Source organism: Haliotis asinina, chromosome 8, assembly GCF_037392515.1.
Source record: "Haliotis asinina isolate JCU_RB_2024 chromosome 8, JCU_Hal_asi_v2, whole genome shotgun sequence".
In the NCBI taxonomy this organism is placed as follows: Eukaryota; Metazoa; Mollusca; class Gastropoda; order Lepetellida; family Haliotidae; genus Haliotis; species Haliotis asinina.
In genome coordinates, this window is record NC_090287.1 from 28753354 (window position 1) to 28771410 (window position 18057).

General features: G+C 38.9%; 2 protein-coding genes across 2 annotated transcripts; one reads left to right on the forward strand and one right to left on the reverse strand.

Annotated features, from left to right (window-relative positions):
- The first annotated feature begins 87 nt into the window (after positions 1-87).
- LOC137293518 (large ribosomal subunit protein uL11m-like) lies at positions 88-3711 on the forward strand. Its single transcript, XM_067824118.1, has 4 exons — positions 88-363; positions 1209-1304; positions 1488-1581; positions 2302-3711. Exons 1-4 carry the CDS (start codon positions 223-225, stop codon positions 2562-2564), a joined length of 594 nt encoding a protein of 197 aa, XP_067680219.1. The 5' UTR covers positions 88-222; the 3' UTR covers positions 2565-3711.
- Positions 3712-7101: 3390 nt separating this feature from the next.
- LOC137294754 (ribosomal RNA processing protein 36 homolog) lies at positions 7102-17858 on the reverse strand. Its single transcript, XM_067825860.1, has 10 exons — positions 17808-17858; positions 14839-15262; positions 14274-14289; positions 13671-13731; positions 12312-12395; positions 10977-11043; positions 9370-9474; positions 9003-9077; positions 8132-8249; positions 7102-7322 (listed from the first exon to the last, which is right to left on the reverse strand). Exons 2-10 carry the CDS (start codon positions 15250-15252, stop codon positions 7195-7197), a joined length of 1068 nt encoding a protein of 355 aa, XP_067681961.1. The 5' UTR covers positions 15253-15262; positions 17808-17858; the 3' UTR covers positions 7102-7194.
- Between the last annotated feature and the right edge of the window lie 199 nt (positions 17859-18057).

Genomic DNA, 18057 nt, shown 5'->3' on the forward strand with positions numbered 1-18057 from the left:
TACAACAACAATATTCTACAACGTTTTGTATCATAATATGGAAGTTAAAAATAATGAAAGTCTTAATTAGAATCTCGATCTCGAGGTATCCTGACCTGTTCTACTCAGAAGCGCTGCCGCCAAATACATACGATTTTACGAAATGACGCTAGAAAAAGCCCAGTCTAAAATGTCACTCCAACCAGGGTACAAGGTGAAGGGCAGATAACTCAGCGCTCACACATGGCTTCGAAAGGAGTAAGAAAGGTTGCTAGAGCAGCCAAGAAATTAGGGCCAAAGGTTATTCACCCCCCATTTTTGAAAACAGACATCCCTGCAGGTCAGGCTGCAGCTGCTCCACCTTTAGGCCCCCAACTTGGTCAGGTAAATTGCAATTTACGTTATGTCATTGTAACATGATCAAGCTATAACCAATGTGACTGAGCTTACACTGTAAGTTACAGGTGTAAAGATTGATTAAAACCGTAAATACATATTTTACAGAATAGTCTCACTGGAAACGTCTCACTGACAAAGTGAAACTAAAGACTTGGGGATGAATATGAACTTAATGTGACTTGGGGATGAATATGAACTTAATGTGAATTTAGCCGCGACAGGGGCCTTGTCCGTGTTTTGACTAAGGAGTTCATTTTGGGAAGAGTTATGTTCATGATAATGGGAATATTTCAACCATTCACTTCGGTCGTGTTAATCATTCGGCTAGACTGCAGGGCTGAAATTCAGTTTACCAGGTGCAGCACCAGCCAATGCCACGGAGCAATTATTTCACCGTTTACTATCATTCGGGTTATGGTTTGGGATTAGGGTTAGGGTTAGGCACCCTTTATGATTCCTAAGGTGAAGGGGGCGGTGGGGTAGCCTAGTGGTTAAAGCGCTAGTTAATCTGAAAGCGTATGCCCAGTTAAGTGCAGTAGTTTACCGAGCCACAGAGCAATTACCTCACTATAGCGTCTCCACCTTTTATGTTTATGATACTTAGAGTTAAGGTTCGGGGTTGGGGTTAGGCACTCTTTATGATCCTTAGGGTTTGGGGTTAGTGTTTGGTACCCTCTCCAATCTTTAGGGAGTGCTTTTTATTCTGAAAAAGTGTGCCCAGTAAAGTGCAGTACTCCTAATCATGCTTAATGGTTGCCTCCAACATTCACTAAAAATGTCTTTTTTTTGTTTTGTTATTGTTTTGTACAGCATGTATTCTCTGATTTCAGGTTGGCATCCAGATAGCGCCATTCTGCAAGGAATTTAATGAAAGAACAAAGGATATAAGGCCTGGTATACCACTGCCAACTAGAGTCAGAGTTAATGTAAGATCTTCTTACAACTGTATTTAATAAAATTTTATGAAAAATATTTAATAAAGAACTAAACATTTTGAAGATGTTTGCACTTTGGAACATTGCCACTAGTTGAACTATATGCTTTTTAGCTGTGCACACATGGACACTCCTTATATATGATATGAATTTCAAATTAAACCCACTTTTCAGCCTGACAGATCATTTGACATCACAATCCACCAGCCACCAGTCTCATACTTCCTGAAGCAGGCAGCAGGGGTGAAGATTGGAGCCAGGAAACCAAGTAATGGGATTTTCGGTTATGCTTCCAAGAGTACAGAATGTTAGCCCTGATATGGATTTCAATAAATGTATTGCATCATGGATCTGCTAATCAGGTGTTTCAATGCCAAATACATCCCAGATATTATCTTGCATTTGTAAGTCATATACCCAGGTCATGTTGCACATCATTCAGACATAGAACATATGCCTTGAAACACTGACAAAAGTCCGAACTGATATTAATGTTGCACTGTGTAGTATAATCAAGTTTAGGTAAAAACAGCCACACTCTTGGACACAGGCAATCTTGCTGATTTGTAGAGCCTATGACAAGCTCATTCATAAGCATTGTCAAAAAAGTGTACATCGTCATCATGATCATGCATAATTTAGAGGTGCCAGCCATTCTGATTTTGAGCCTTATATTATGCTATTATGCCTGTCTTTGCCCAAGTGTTTCACAATTTACATGTATAATTACTGCAAGCAAATTGTTAATGCTTTGGCAAAATGTAGCATTCTTTAGTGACTACTGAGAGCTATGCTTTGATTCATGTATATCCACTACTCTGTGAGACGAGATAACCCAAACATTGTTATGTTAATACACACTGTAGAGTTGATCTCGGGGGTGCGGACTGGTCTCTACGATCTACATGTGTTCTTTTTCTAATGTAATTACTCCAAAGATTCAGTTAGTGTTGACATCTCTTGATAAATATTTGTTTTGTTGTTGCAGGTCGTGAAATAGCTGGGAAAGTGTCTTTGAAACATGTTTATGAAATTGCACAGATCAAGTCTCAGGACCCTACCTTTAAGTATGTGAATATGGAGACAGTATGTAAAGCAGTAATAGGTCAGGCGCACAGTATGGGCATTGAGGTGGTGAAGAAGCTGGAAGCAGATGATTACGCACAGTTCCTTGAAGTGCGGAAATTAGAAGTTGAGGAACAGAACCAAAAGCTGGAAGAAGCAAGGCAAAGCAAAATGCTCAGGTTGTAACAGACATCAAGGACTGTGAGAGATGGGAACCATTTAACCTGTTCAGATCCACAAACTGGCTTCATTGAATTCCTTGGAGATACAGGGAGAATTTGTTTCATTTGGCTTCAACAAATATCACCTTTCATAAACAAGATATGTTAAGGATCTATGCCATGTTGAAAAGGATGTCTTTAGTGTTCTTTGATTTTTTTCCAAAGGAAACTGCAGAAATGGATGTTTTCAGATGCATTTAGAAGTTTTCATCAGAACTAAGTTCTTGTATGTGAGAATGTCAAATAGTGTGCACATACTGAGCAAGGAGTTTTGGTCAACTGATGTTATGAGATGTAATCTTGAATCATGAATGACAGATGTGGTTTTATTTTATACTCTTAAATAAAGTAGGGGATAATGAACTTTCAATTTGGATAGGAAGTGTAAACATTGACAAACATTTCAAGGCCAGACATCTTATGAACGCATCACCATTTCCCTCTATTACCACCCCTGAACACAACGCATGATATGCATGTGCAAAACGCAGCACACATTTGTTAGTGTTTGTTTCTAGTCGTTTTCATTAAAATTAAAGTCGTACACATCAAATTACATGCCACAAACCTGTCATCTTTCAATAGAGACTACATTCCAAATAACTATGGTTGTAAGGAAGTGCAAGTGGTGATATGCTTTCCAAACATTCAATGATCCACTCTCAAAACATTCAATAATATCAAATCAACCTTGATTGACTCTGATAAATCTCCTGAATAATGTTAATCATAAATAAAAGAAAAATGAAGATCCCCCTACCTATTGGAAGAGTATATTATGAAAAGATTCACCTCTGTTAAGAATGGTTTGGTAAAACAGTTGCTCTTACCTATCATTTCTTTGTTATTCAACATTTCCTGATAGCATGCCATCCTTTGTCTTAAAAAATTAAATTGTCTTTAGTTTTTACAGATGATAATTAGTTGCAATTGTAATTAAACTACCCGCAAGTGGGAAAGTGTTTTCTTTTACTGATAATGATGATAAATAAATTGTTAAATTGAAAGTCTTGCAAACATGTGGTAGGAATTCTATACAGACTGCTTGTGATTATAACTCAAATTTGTGTGAAAGAATAGTATGTGTGTCAATAAATATGAAATACTACAAAGTTGTTTTTATTCTGTGTTTACAATATGATCCTGAAGATCTGGGTTACAGTACTGGCCTTCAGTAATCCATGTTTGTCGTAAGAGGAAACCCGTGAAGGTCCCTGGGTAGAATAGGCCTTCAGCAATCCATGCTTGCCATAAACGTTGACTATGCTTGTCGTAAGAGGCAAGTAACGAGATCGGATGGTCAGACTAGCTGACTTGGTTGACACATGTCATCGGTTCCCAATTTCACAGATCGATGCTCATGTTGTTGATCACTGGATTGTCTGGTCCAGACTCGATTATTTACAGACCGTCGCCATATAGCTGGAATATTGCTAAGTGCGACTCACTTACTCTCTCACACTCACTCACTCACTCACTCTTAAGAGGCGCCTAGCATGTCATCGGTTCCCAGTTAAGCAGATTGATGCACTCATTGTTGATCACTGGATTGTCTGGTCCAGACTCAGTTACTTGTATTTACAGACTGTCCCCATTTAGCTGGAATCTTGCTGAGAGCAGCGTAAAGCTAATCTCACTCACTTAGTGTTCACATTACATAATTCTCGCCAGTGTCATCTTCATGACACATCCAGAGATATGTGCTACATTTGGGATTACACTTTCTTAGTAGTCTTAGTAAGTCAACCCACACACTTAGAGTCAGGCCCCTCAGGAACACAAAGTTAGCCGCCTAACCAGCTCCAGTCACCACAACTTCCACTTTCTAAATGGCATTGCATAATCAAAAGATCTGTCAGCAAGTCTTGACTTTTTTTAAGGAAGTCCTCCTTGGAGTACATATAAATACCACAACAGTTTTAAACATATTTTGCAATAAAATATTGACAAAACCAGAACTTTGTTTAGTCTTATGAGATCACCCTTAGAGGGCCCCACCTGGGCCTCCTACAGCCAAGAGCAGGTAACTCTGGCTGTCAATCACGTCCTCACTTTTCATGCTGAATGAAACAGACAGAATGAAATGAGGCGGGTGGCCATACCCAAGGAGGACTTCTTCAAAGAATTCATAACCTCTACAGGACTGTATCATTCTTTTTCAGAAGAAGCCCTCTTTGGGGTACATATAAGCATTAGACAGACTCCCAAAGATTCTAAATTTGGGAGTGCTATACTGTCTGACATAGAGTACATTCGAAGTGACAATCTACAACCTTAAGGAAACAGGAAATGACACTGACCGGTGATGCCAATCAAGGAGGGGGGCGTGAATAAGGTGAGGACCAATACTATCAAGCCTATACTTTGACTGGCTCTACCTACATGTCTTTGAGGTCTACTGATAATCCCCTGTCTGTGTAGATGAAATCACTGAACTCAGTGTCTCCATCTTAAAATGACGATACCTCGGATCAAGTTGTTCAGAGATTTATTATGGGTCTGAACCCTCCATCCTTCTTGGTAACCACATAAGTGGAGAAAAAACACTGGCCCACTGGAACCATTTTGATGGCAGCCTTGTCCACTGAAGACTGGACCCCAGCCCAGTATGCCTTTTCTTGAGAGTTAAGCACTGGAATGTGATGAGTCCCATTTAAAGGGGGAGTATCTTGCTTCCACTGCGACATATGGCCATCCCTGAGCATGGACAGGACCCAGGGATTTGAGGTGACTGCCTCTCACTCCTGCAGGAAAAGAGACAGTGAATCCGGTAACTGCTTGTGCCAGGATCACCAAGGGCTCCGAGGGAAGATTTATTGGGACCGACTTCTCCTTCCTCTGAAAAGGCTGCTGCACAGGAGCAGCCTTCCCTTTCCTTTACCCTTGCTTTTGCTTGCCTGGAGTGGAGCAGTCCAGTTAGGCATAACAACTTCCACTTTGGGGAAGGATATGCAGCCACAAGGACAGAAGGCCAGTTGTGAGAGGTGGAGGGCTATTCAAGCAAGGGCTTAGAGTCCTTGAATTAACCAACTGCCTTCCCAACTGATGTCAAAGCCACCAGGAAAATTGTTGAACCCATCCAGAAGGGCAGAGACAATAGTGCCTGCTGTGTAGCTGGGCAGTACATGGCTACTGACAGCCAAAGCCGACGGAGGCCCACAACTGCACTCATCATCTGGCTTGTGCAAAATCTGATGGTGTCCCCTGCAGCAGCACTGTGGCAATACTTTTGCGCACTTGCCGCAAGGATGACCCCAGTGAGAACCTGGAAGCTTCCCCCTGCTGGTCCCAACCTCATCGATGGCCTCCTCCTCTTGCTCCTCCAAGAAAGAAATCTCGTTGTCAAGAGTCAATTTGGAAGGTAATGACAGATGTATCCACCGACAAGGACAAGGGATCGAAAAGAGTCTAGGTTCCCGGGGCCACCCAACCCTAGGTCCGAGGTCGAGTCAAACTGCTGATATCCCAGGCAATTACCTGCCTGAGCAGGGATCCCCAACACACCAAGAAGCAGCAAGGTAACCGGCAGTGCCAGCGCTCACAGCATGGGTGCCAGTGGCCACTGGTGCAACACTAGCTGGGCTGGCGCCAGCAAGCAAGACTGCGCTGGAGCCAAAGCCCGGGACAGACACAGCTGCACCAGCACAGAGGCCATCACTGGAGCCGAGGCTCAGGCTAAGCGCTCCCCAAGGGGCAATACCTGACCTAGAGCTTAATGCCCAAGAAGAAGAGCCAAAACCACCACTAACCCCCAGACAGATACCGATCTCCTAATGGAGGTTGGACATCCCGTCCGAGATGAGAGACTGTGAGGAAGAGATCTGCTACTGCAATATAAAAGAAATATCATAAAGAGTTAATGGAGCAGAAGTAAGGGGAACTGCTGAAGTAGGAGGGGAGGGTGAAGAGGGGGTTTTATTCACCATCTTAGCCTGTTTACCCCAGTACTGACTTGCTTTTTTGGGAGGGTGGGACATTTGCCTATGTCTTCTCTCCCCTCCCACTGAATGAAAAAAGCAACCTACAAATTCCATCAAGCACCCATGCAGTAAAAAAGCAACCATACATACAGATTGTGACTCTTTCTCACTCATAATGTAGGAAAGGGCAAAGTAAACTTCTGAATGGACCACACACACGTCAATTTCGTATAACGACAGCAGGAAAAGTGAGGTACGAGGTTGATGACTAGAGTTACCTTATCTTGGCTGAAGGGGGCCCTGGTGGGGCCCTTTAAGAGTGGTCACACAGGACATGTTTTGTACATATTTTATATGGTGTTTTTAAAAATGCTTTCTTATACCACAAGGAGGACTTCTTTTGAAAAAGAACTTGATTGTGCAGTATTGTTGAATATTTATGAAAAATGGGTACCTGGTGGTCAGACTAAGTGAGTTGACGGTGTGTAACTCCCCAAACTGTGTTGATAACTGCTCAAAACAATCACTAACTTGTCTGGTTCAGACTAAGTAATTTACAGGCATCTATCACAGGACATATCTTTATTTCAGAATAAGAACAAATTTCTTATCCCCACACATTGTTGTGTAGCTCTGGTACATATTTCACATGGTGAAATGCAATAACTCCATGGCCTATTCTGGCAGTTTCTTCTTCTCCTTGCTGGCATTTTTCTTCCTTTTCTTCCCCATGTACTTGTCAAGTTTGCCAGTTTTCTTCAACTCCTTAAATCTCTCTGCCAACTCCAGCTTTCGCAGGTCACCTGTAAACAGTGATATCTTGTATAACATGCTTCTCCACATTTTCATTCTGGTTTAGTTTGAAGGTCACATGGACTGAAAGTCAATATCCAACCTCATAAATATTGAATCTGTTACTGATAAGTTACCTCTCTATGTGATGATGTGAAGAGATGTGCGATGAACCCTGAACATTATCCACAGGATCTAATGAAAGATGCTTCTTGTGGCAGCTGTCTAAAACACCATTTTTTACCACCATTTTAAGAAAAGAAAACCTTCTAAGAACAAACATCGTTTTTGGGTGTTTTCATGATGGTCCTCAGATATGACAAGGTTATATCATTATTCACAACCATGATGGGTTGTCTGAGTTCCAGTTTAGATTAAAAAAAAATCAGACATGCCTTCTTAATGTTTTCATCACTCAAAGAGAATTTACAAGCCTGACTTAACGATAAAGTTCTTAACATCCACTGAAATCATCCCATCTTTGCTTAGCAAACCAGCATAAAATCTCAGTCCCGTCTGTGGCTTAAACATTTATCATCAGCTCTACAATCTGGCATGTTGTCTAAACTGGATTATCTATTCAGTCCCGATGAGTGCCGGTTTAGACAGCTTCCACTGTACATTATTTAGTGAATACATACATTTCTTATAAAATGTGCATTAACGAGACATGTAAAAATTGTGTTCACTTCCATCACTCATGATATATAAGTTAGGGAATTATTGGGTTAGTTGCCACTTAAAATGAAGTCCTGATTAAAGATACCTAACTGAACATGAAATCATTATGAGTTACATCAGCGTCATATCATGCTCTCACCTTTTTTAAGAAAGTATGGATTCTTGCCCTCCACCACACGACTGAGTTCTTTCTTCTTCCAGTCCTTCTCCAGCTCTTTCCTCTTCTGCTTCTGCTTGTCTGCAGACGCCTGCTGTTCCTGCACACAATACAATGTGAGTGAAAAGTTAATGCTGCTTGGTGAAATGGTACCTAGGGAACACCAGTAAGAAAATATTGTTACTACAATGAATCAGCAAATAGTGCCTTACTCAGGTAGGTAATGCGAGTGAGAACTGTATGCTAAAAATTAATGTTAATCCAATCAAAATTCATACTTAAAGTGATATGGTCAGTCTGAAAGAGTGATCAATTGTTGGTCAACAAAACTTATGTTGTTGATGCTGACCACCCAATCTCTAATTTAATCTGAATCAATCCAGAGTGAGTGAGTGAGTGGGTTTAGTTTTACGCTGCACCCAGCAATATCCTTGCTATATAGTGGTGGTCTGTAAATAATCAAGTCTCGACAATCCAGTGATCAACAGCATGAACATCAATCTGCACAATTGGGAACCGATGACGTGTCAACCACATCAGTGAGCCTGACCACCTGATCCCATTAGTTGCCTCTTACAACAAGCATAGTCGCCGTTTATGGCAAGCGTGGGTTGCTTAAGGCCTATTCTATCCCAGACCTTCACGGGTTGAATCAATCCAGAACCAATAGGCATATATGAAATTCTATACATCTGACCAATGCACAGTGAGAATTAGCCTTCTTGTGATGGCTGTTTTCATTCAGCAGACCCTGTTCATATGATCCACACCTAGCTGGAATTCAGTTAGTTTACAAACTTTACCAGATGATTCCCTTGGGGAACCGTTGAAGGGAACAATACAGGAAACATACCATTCTGTTTATCAAGTACTTTAATTCCTTTTTCTTTTGGTCATTCTTTGTCTTCTTAAGCTGTTTTGTCAGTTTCTGTCAATAAAATTTGTAACTAATGGTGTATAGATGCACACAGCATAGAATATGATTAATCAGATATACCATTTGTTGTCAATACCAGCTTAAACATAAAATCAGTAATGAAAAAAATTTATACACATATGAAGAGCTATTAAGAAAAATAGATTCAGAGTATAAAATGAAACATGCCACTCCTCAGGTAAACTTTAATAGAAGATTGACGTCATCATCAACATCATCATTGCCTTATAGATGGATATATTAATGTGATATGGTAGAAATAAGCAGTTGACATAAATCTGACCTCCTTTTCCCTTTGCTTCACATCATCAAGAAATGCATATGAACTCTTGAAGATGGCTTCATTGTATTTCCCTGATAAATCATCAAACCGTGGGTCTCTTGTAACCTGCAGAAAATCACAGTTCTTCAATGCTTAAAAGCAACAGCTTTGTGTATCTAAAAGCAATGGACAACCCCCATGATAGAGTTTAAATATTTGTTAAGAATATCTAAAAGGTGATCCTAAGCTGACATTTCCTGTGTGCTCATGGTTTAAATGACCTTTTCCTACAGGCTACACGAAATGGGCTATGCCTTGTGCGGTTCTAGGACAATTCCCACCCAGCCAATTGCCACCCGGACAATTCCTACCCAGACAATTCCCATCCCAAAATAGAAGTAGCATGAAGAACATAGTTCAGTTTCAACATTTATTTATTTTAACACATGTACCATATAACAATATTCCATATCAAACAAACATGAACTATTGCCTTCTTCTTGACAAACTGATATTATGTTTGCCATGATATTGCCATGTCTGCATGTAGCATGACCTCAAGTTCTCTACATTCTAATATTGTGGGCAACACTTTGTAAGAAGTCTAGACACCGTCTGTTGGGGTAGTCTATGGTGCTTGACTGCAGGCGCTGCTGGCAGTCACGATATTGTTTCAAATAAACTGGTTTTATAAACAGTTGATCTTCCATGCACTTGCTCACAATACACATTTCTCAATGTTATTTTAATAAACAGGTCTTCTTTTGGCACCATCTCAGAATATGTATATTGTACTAAAGTAGCACCCAAGCTCAAATAAACTGGTTTTATAAACATTTGATCTTAAAATTTCATCAAGTTAATATTTTATCAAAGTGAGTATTGCACAAAGTAAACACTTCATGTGGTATGGTGGGGATTATAGCGAAAATAACAGGGTGGGGATTTGTCCTCGGTGGGAATTGTCCTAGGTGGGAATTGCCCTAGATGGGAATTGTCCAGGTGGCATTTGTCAGGGTGGCTTTTGTTCGGGTGGGAATTGTCCTGATCCTAAACTGATATTTCCTGTGTGCTCATGGTTCAAATGACCTTTTCCTACAGGCTACACGAAATGGGCTATGCCTTGTACAGTGGTGGAAGGCTGATGAACATCTAGTTTATTGTCAGACCTCTGCCAGTGGTCTACATTTTGTTGGTTGGTCTGTTGTTTTAACACTTGAGTCAGTGCTATTCCAACTATATGGAGGAAGTCTGTAATGAATTAAGTCTGGACTAGATAATCCAGAGATAAATAGCATGAGCATCAATCTAAGTAACTGGGATACAATAACATGTCTCAACCAAGTCAGTGAGCCTGACCATCCAATCACATTAGTTGCCTCTAAGATTTGGAGTCTATGAAATTGTATGATGGCATGTCTGCCTCAATAGGAGGATGGCCCCGTCTAACTAGTTCTTAAAGACTTCCTGCTCTGATGAAACTCATGGTCATACGGCTGAACAAACCTTGGAACATAACTGAAATGGTTAAATTTCAACAGTGCAAAACACTGCAAATAGAACTTGAGTGGCCAGGAACATCTGGTAAACCACAAGATAACACAGACAAGAACATTATATCTTTGTACCTTCTTTTTGACTGAAATTACTTCTCTGTAAATAGACACTGGTTTCTTAGATGATGCTTCTGCTGGTCTGCAAAATTAAAACCATGCATTTCAAAATTCAATACTCGTCGTCTGAAAACAATCATCATGACCCACAAATTAATGAAATCTTGATGACTGCATCATGTAATCTGGGCACAAAGTACATACAATAAACTACAAGAATTGATCCTGGATTTTGAAAACATCACATAAACCGGAAGCGTGCTTCTCACTATATACATGTATTAGGTCATATCTTGCTTTTCCCAGAATAACCGCATTTGAGGTTTTTGTTTTGGAGGGACAGGTTTTACGTTTCGCCACAAAGACCTCTTCCCAAGTTTTACTTTTTGCTAGTAAGACACCCTCCCAGCTTTTACTTTTTCTAACTTTATATGAACATCAACATTCAAATGATACGTGAGTATCATGGTCCAATGAAGGTGGTAGGGTTAAATTATCTAATTGCAGTTGATTTTACGCACGCTTCCGTTATTGTTGTGTAGCTTCATTAAATGATTATCTACATTGTAACTACCCATCACAAACGGTATATATGTTAGAGAAAACACTTCTCCTCAGTTTGGGTATACAATGCAAAACCATCAGTTCCCCCCCTCTGGTTTTGCATTGTCTACCAAAACCTTGGAGGTGTGTATTCTCCTTTACTTAAAAAAACAGATTAATGTTACTTGTTGTGACAGTGAGTGAGTTAAGTTGAATTTTATACCACATTCAGCAATATTCCAGCTATATGGCGGTGGTCTGTAAATAATCAGAGTAAATTGATCAACAGCATGAACATCAGTCTATGCAACTGGGACACAACAACATGTGTCAACCAAGTCAGCCAAGCATGGATACCAAAGATCAATTCTAACCTGGATCTTCATGCATTCTTATTAGAGTAGGCAATGCACACACATATATCATCAGATGTGAAAAAATGGGGATGTTTCCACTGCCTCATGTCATTTCATAATTAATACAACAATGTTTAAACAGTCTAAGCAAACTTAGTCTCAGTATTATTTGTTAGACTCCTACACTGAGTCTAACAAACCCTAGTAAGAGGTTGCGTTACGTAACCTTTGACCAACCTATGACCATCCTATCAAACCCCAAATGGATTTAACCAATCAGACAACGGCTACTGTACAGGGTTTGGAAGAACTTACAAAATTCTCCAGTCACTCCTACTAAGGCTTGTAAGGCTCGTTAGGGGAGTGTAATGAATAATACTGAGACTAAAGTTTACTTAGACTGATGTTTAAAGTGCTTCAGTTCAAAGTTCAGCATCTTAACAGCACTGACCTATTTTTATTTTCTCTTGTGAAACTCTTCTTGGACGTGGAAAGATGATGTGATTTTCCTTCGCCTTTCATTACCTGTTTGTATCTGGAAAATATACAAAATAACAGTGACATAAGGGAGATACTGTCTGGAAATCCACTCAGACATGAAAGTGTAATTTCACTGGTAAGTAAAATTGCAATACTCATTTTAATAAAATACAAAAAGTGGCATATGTAAGCCAAGATACTTTGCATATACACAACTTCAAAACAAGTCTCCTTACCTGTTGGTCACTAAACATATATCCACGACAATATTTTATCCCACAAGTAAAACAATGAAATAGACAAAGAAATATTTCCTATTTCCATCAAATAAAATTTAGAACATTAAAATTTACATGTATAATTACAATATTATATCTATGATTACATTCCCAAAAAATATAATTACTTTGATAAAAGGATATGGAGAATGATTATGGTGTGTATCAGTTTTAAGGGTGTGAAACAACAGAGTTGCAAAACCAATTTGCTGTTGTGCCTTTAGGCAATGTTTAACAATTATAGTTTTGGGTGTGTCAGTATCATATTCATGCATGTAAACTTCCCCAATGTGGTAAGCATCTTTCTCCCATGCAAAACCAAAGTGTAGGCAATTTTAATGGTAAAAGGGGTCATGCTGCAATTTGGGTTATTTATTCAGGTGAGCAGAGTTAGCCCCATTCTCAAATCATCAATAAAGTGGTTTCAGTATGTTAATCCTTGATCATTCATATACACACTGAATAAATACATCCATCACATTCACGACTTTTTGCAAAGTCGTGACATCTTTGATGATTTCTTTCCTGTACCACATGTTCTGTATCAGTCACAAACAGCGTTCAAAATAACCACTGGCCTGGAGGCCCAGCGCCAGTTGTTAATGTATCGGGCCAGCAGTTTTTACATATTTGCACACATGGCCGTCAGGAAATTATCCATCAGATTTGTCTTTTTTTAATGGAATTTTTCCTACATTTTTAACATTTGGGAATCATCCATGATCCATCATGCTATGATAACTTACAGATTCATGTCCTGGTATTTCAGGGCTTTGTGAGTCAAGGGAATGTCAACACCAGTCTTTAACAAATGAAACCTTTTCACTGCCCCATAGGTTTTGACGATTGCTATTGTAGAAAGAATGTGAAACTGTGTACAGTGTAGTCTATCTGTTCTTATTGGTTTGACTTTGACAAAATGGGCCTGCAGATTTCATTCAGGGCCTGTAGATTTTAAAGCCAGCAAATTAAAGTATCACAAATACTGGCCACAAACATGACATGGCAACATGTTCACAAACGTTTTGATGTATAATACATGAGATACTTACACCTTTACTCCCAAGCGATCTCTCAGCTTCTGAAGTTCCTCAAATGACATATGTGACAATTCTGGAAAGAAGTACACATGCTATAAACTGATTATGGACATGGTTTCAAGTACTGATGCGACTAAAACGTTTCCAGAAGATATGTCATGTCAATTAACATCATGAAAATAACTTAGAGAATATTCACTGAAAGACACAGTGTAAATATACTAGGAATTTTATTTTACTAGTCAATACTGATCATCCAGAATCATTAATTAGGAAAATTTCTTTTTCAACAGTTATGGTACTAGTATATATTAAAATCACTTCTAAAGATTGCAAAACCGTTACTCATATATATATTGTCTGTGACAGTATATATGAGGAAAAGAATTATTGACATGAACGATCATAGTTTTATCTACCTGTATATCATATAGGACTAGTGCTTACTTAGTAGCACTTTTCATGGGATATATCATTGATATTCTGATTATTCCAAAATGTTTGATGTTCTGGGCCCCATTTGATAAAGGGATTGTAGTGCGATGGTGGTCACAAACTCCCATACTTTAACATAAAGTTTCAATGGAATTCTAACATACATTAGTATCAACATACCTTCTCTTACTGCAGACTGAAACAAACAAAAAATAATAAAAAACTATTCTAACCATTCACAAAATAATTCCATTCAGTGAATTACATTCACTTCAACATTAAACATACAATACATAGCATGCATATTTCTAAATTATCTTAATAAGAAGTCTTGTTTGGAAAACGTAATTGTGGTATTGGACAATACATCTTTTTCTGAATCATAGAAGAGTCTAATATATTGGAACAGGTGTATTAGTCGAAGTAATAAATTTGCAACAAACCATGCATACAATCAACAAGTTGCAGAGACTGGACCGAGTGAGTATAGTTTTAAATCTCTTCAAGCAATATTCCAGCAATATCATGGCACTAACACCAGAAATGGGCTTCACACATTGTACCCATGTGAGGAATTGAACCCGGGTCTTCAGTGTGATGAGCAAACACTTTAACCACTAGGCTACCCCAAAGCCCTGCCTGGATCCAAATGGGTTGGGTAATTCAGTACAACATCAATACAAGCATTTCAGATGACCAGAGCTTATTACTTTCTCAGTCCTTCCTTCATAATTCTTCAACTCACATAATCTTCTTCATCTTCTGGAGATATCTTTCCCATTTTATTCATGGACACTTCCTCAGGTTCATCTTCTGATTGGTCTGGTGCAGCCTCTTTAATTTTCAACTTCCGTTTCCTTCCTTTAATTTCTTTATGAACATTAATATTATTTTTGCCCTTAGCTTTAGATATAACTGGTTTTGTCTTTGGCTTTTCACACTGTTGAGTGTCTGCATCTGAACTCTCAGATTCTGATGGCAGTTTCCCTAGTTTTTGTTTTGGTGGTGAGTAACTTGATTGCAAGTCAGCTGACATACCACTGTCAGACTCATCTGATTCATCGCTGTCTGAATCTGGTTCTACTGCTCCTCTCCTTGCGGGATTGGTACTTAAAAGATTTTGTCTGAACACATCTATTTCCTCATCAGTAGAACTCATGGTTGACAATCTATAACAGAACAGAACAGGCCTATCAAACACATGTAGCCTTATCATATGACCTAGATGTGATTCAGAAAAAAAGAAAGCTTGTACATGTACAGTGGACTCTGGCAATATCAGCCCCTGTAAACACAGGCATTCTGTCTACAACGGCACAAAGTGTCAGTCCCGACAGAAATGCACTTAATTATCATATACAAACATCTGTAAACATCGGATTCTGTCTACTTTGTATATCAACATTGTTCTTCAGAGTCACTCCTGTTTGTCCTGTAATGAAAACTAGTCTAAGCTCCTCTTTGATGATTGAGCAATCTTCAGACTGTAAATAAACCATTTGAAAGCATACCCACATTTCTTGTTCATGAAAGCATACCCACATATCACTTGTTCGTGATACATAAAATTCACTTGTGATTGTGAAAAAACAAAGAAACAAAATTATAAGCATGTAATCGCAGATCAAAAGTGCAATATTTTGTACTTGGGTTCACCTCCCTCGAAATGAAGTAGCCGCGATACCAAACCCAGTCAGGGCTGGTGGGTGTGCACTCTTGTGTAATGATGCCTTGTCATTGGCCACAGGCTCATTTGCTGACACGCTTATTTGGCTCTTTGTTTATGGCTTATGAGCCCCATATGTGTTAATTTCAAATTGCAAATGGTCAGTAATTGTAGCTGTTCACTGCATATTGCCATTGGCAGACAGGAAGGCATATAGGTGTCAATAAACCAGACATACTGTTTCATGCGCCGCCAACCAACTCACTGCCCATGCGTTATGCACGCAGCATAGTACTGGGGAAAAATTAGTGAATAGTTTGAACTCTGATTTGGCAGGCTTTTTTTCAGTGCATTATTTTTTCAAGTTTATAGGTTGAACTGGCATTTTTTATGCTTTGTTTCAGTAAGTGCATACCGAAAGGTATCAGAATCTTCAAAGTTGCATGTAACCTTTAAATGTCTACTGCCAATATCCATTTCACAAAACAAAGTGAAGTGCCTGCTGAGCGGCTTCTGCCTTCATTTGCAGTAACATTATATTATGGGTTTTGGACACTTGAGAAACATTTGTGGTAATCTTTCTAGTCACATGAACAATTGTAAAACATTAAGATAAAAAAAATGACCTTAGTCTAAAAAAGTCATTAAAAACTTTGCAATGTCTGTGTGATGATGCAAAACACCTCATTATAGCCCAAGTAAGGCTGAAGCAGGGTCGTTGAGGATTTGGGTACAGGACTGTATTAGCTTCATTTGACTGTGTTACGAAATTAAGGAACAAGCACACATTGTAACGAATATTTTGCAAAACACAATAACAATCAGTTGAACAGGAACAACAACATATGGTTTCGATTTTAGGTTGCAGAATTCGTTTGGATACCAGCTATGCTTCTGTATTTTGCTCTTGTTTAGGCTAGACATCTGTATATAGAAATGTTCCTGGGGTACATATCTGTAGTGGGAGACGGTGTTTTCGTAGACTGAACCAGTTTGTAGACGCGATGATTTCATAACCCAGACTGTTTCATAGATGGTGATTTCGTAGACGTGTATAAATAATTGAATAATATTATTCTGCAAGCATATTAATTTTGATAAACCACTAGGCTTATATACTGTGAATATTTTTTTGTTTTGCATTCCGCAAATAAGAAAACAATGAAATAGTTAAACAGTTTAGGAACTAGTGAGTTGTTTTGATTGCGTTTTGTTAATTACTTTGGTGGTGACCCACCCACCTTCTAAAGTGCTACTTCTGGGCTTGTGTCTGTGTCGTTGAATGTTGATCAGTTCTGTGGGAATAGGAAGTAGTGAGTTGTTTTGATTGTGAAATAGTGTGTGTATATTCAAGTGTGTTGTTAATTATTTGTTGGTGACTCTATCCGTCTTCTCCACTGCTACTTGTTAGCTTGTTTCCGCTGTTGAATGTTGATCATAGTTACCTATTGTGTAGTTTGGTATTTATTTCAGAAAATTCAGATATTATTACATTATTTGCACATCTCTCATCATGTTTTTTTAAACACCGATCATAATTACCTAATATATTGTTTTATTTCACCAAACTCGAACACTTTTCGTTTGCAGTAATGTCAGAATTAATAATAATACCAAACTAACATTTACTAAGATCATTTACTAACGTCTACGAATCCACCGGATTTCCACATCTACGAACCAGTCTGGTCTACGAATTCACTGCAATTCTCTGTACTACCTGTGGTGACACGAGCCAAAATTATGTTATGGTGTAGAGTTGTGTCTTGACTGGTGGAATCAAGGGTCCTGTTTTGACATGTTCCAAAGACCCATTTCAGAGAACGATCGCAGAACCAAGGTGGCCGTAACGGGGCCACCGTAACTCTCATACTTGACTTACGACAGACGTAGTACTGCCACCATGTTATTGGCGACCATTCGACTTACGATGAGAATAGTTAAGACAAACAGTCAGAGAGCAGACACGATTCCCAGATAGAAGACTACATAAAATAAAAGGCAGAAACTCGTGTACATCGAACAATATCAGTTTCAGACACACAAACCATTCAGTTCTTGTGTTTACAAACAACATGTGCGCTGACTGCAACAGTTATGTATAAATGTGGCATGAGATTTCCAAAACGAACAATGTAACAGGTTAGAATAAATACCAAAACAAAATGAACAACTTGTAGTTTCGGATTAATGTAAAATAAAATCAGTATGTACATATACATTTTTTGCACATAAACAGCTCATATGAATGAAGCAAGTATGTTTAATTGACTAACTGTCTTTCATAACAAATCTTCA

Coding starts and splice junctions, on each gene's coding strand:
- LOC137293518 (XM_067824118.1), top strand. CDS start 223: ATGGCTTCGAAAGGAGTAAGAAAGGTTGCTAGAGCAGCCAAGAAATTA. Junction 364..1,208: donor TAGGCCCCCAACTTGGTCAG/GTAAATTGCAAT, acceptor CTCTGATTTCAG/GTTGGCATCCAGATAGCGCC. Junction 1,305..1,487: donor CAACTAGAGTCAGAGTTAAT/GTAAGATCTTCT, acceptor CCCACTTTTCAG/CCTGACAGATCATTTGACAT.
- LOC137294754 (XM_067825860.1), bottom strand. CDS start 15,252: ATGAGTTCTACTGATGAGGAAATAGATGTGTTCAGACAAAATCTTTTA. Junction 12,396..13,670: donor GATCGCTTGGGAGTAAAGGT/GTAAGTATCTCA, acceptor TATATTTTCCAG/ATACAAACAGGTAATGAAAG. Junction 11,044..12,311: donor ACAAGAGAAAATAAAAATAG/GTCAGTGCTGTT, acceptor TTAATTTTGCAG/ACCAGCAGAAGCATCATCTA.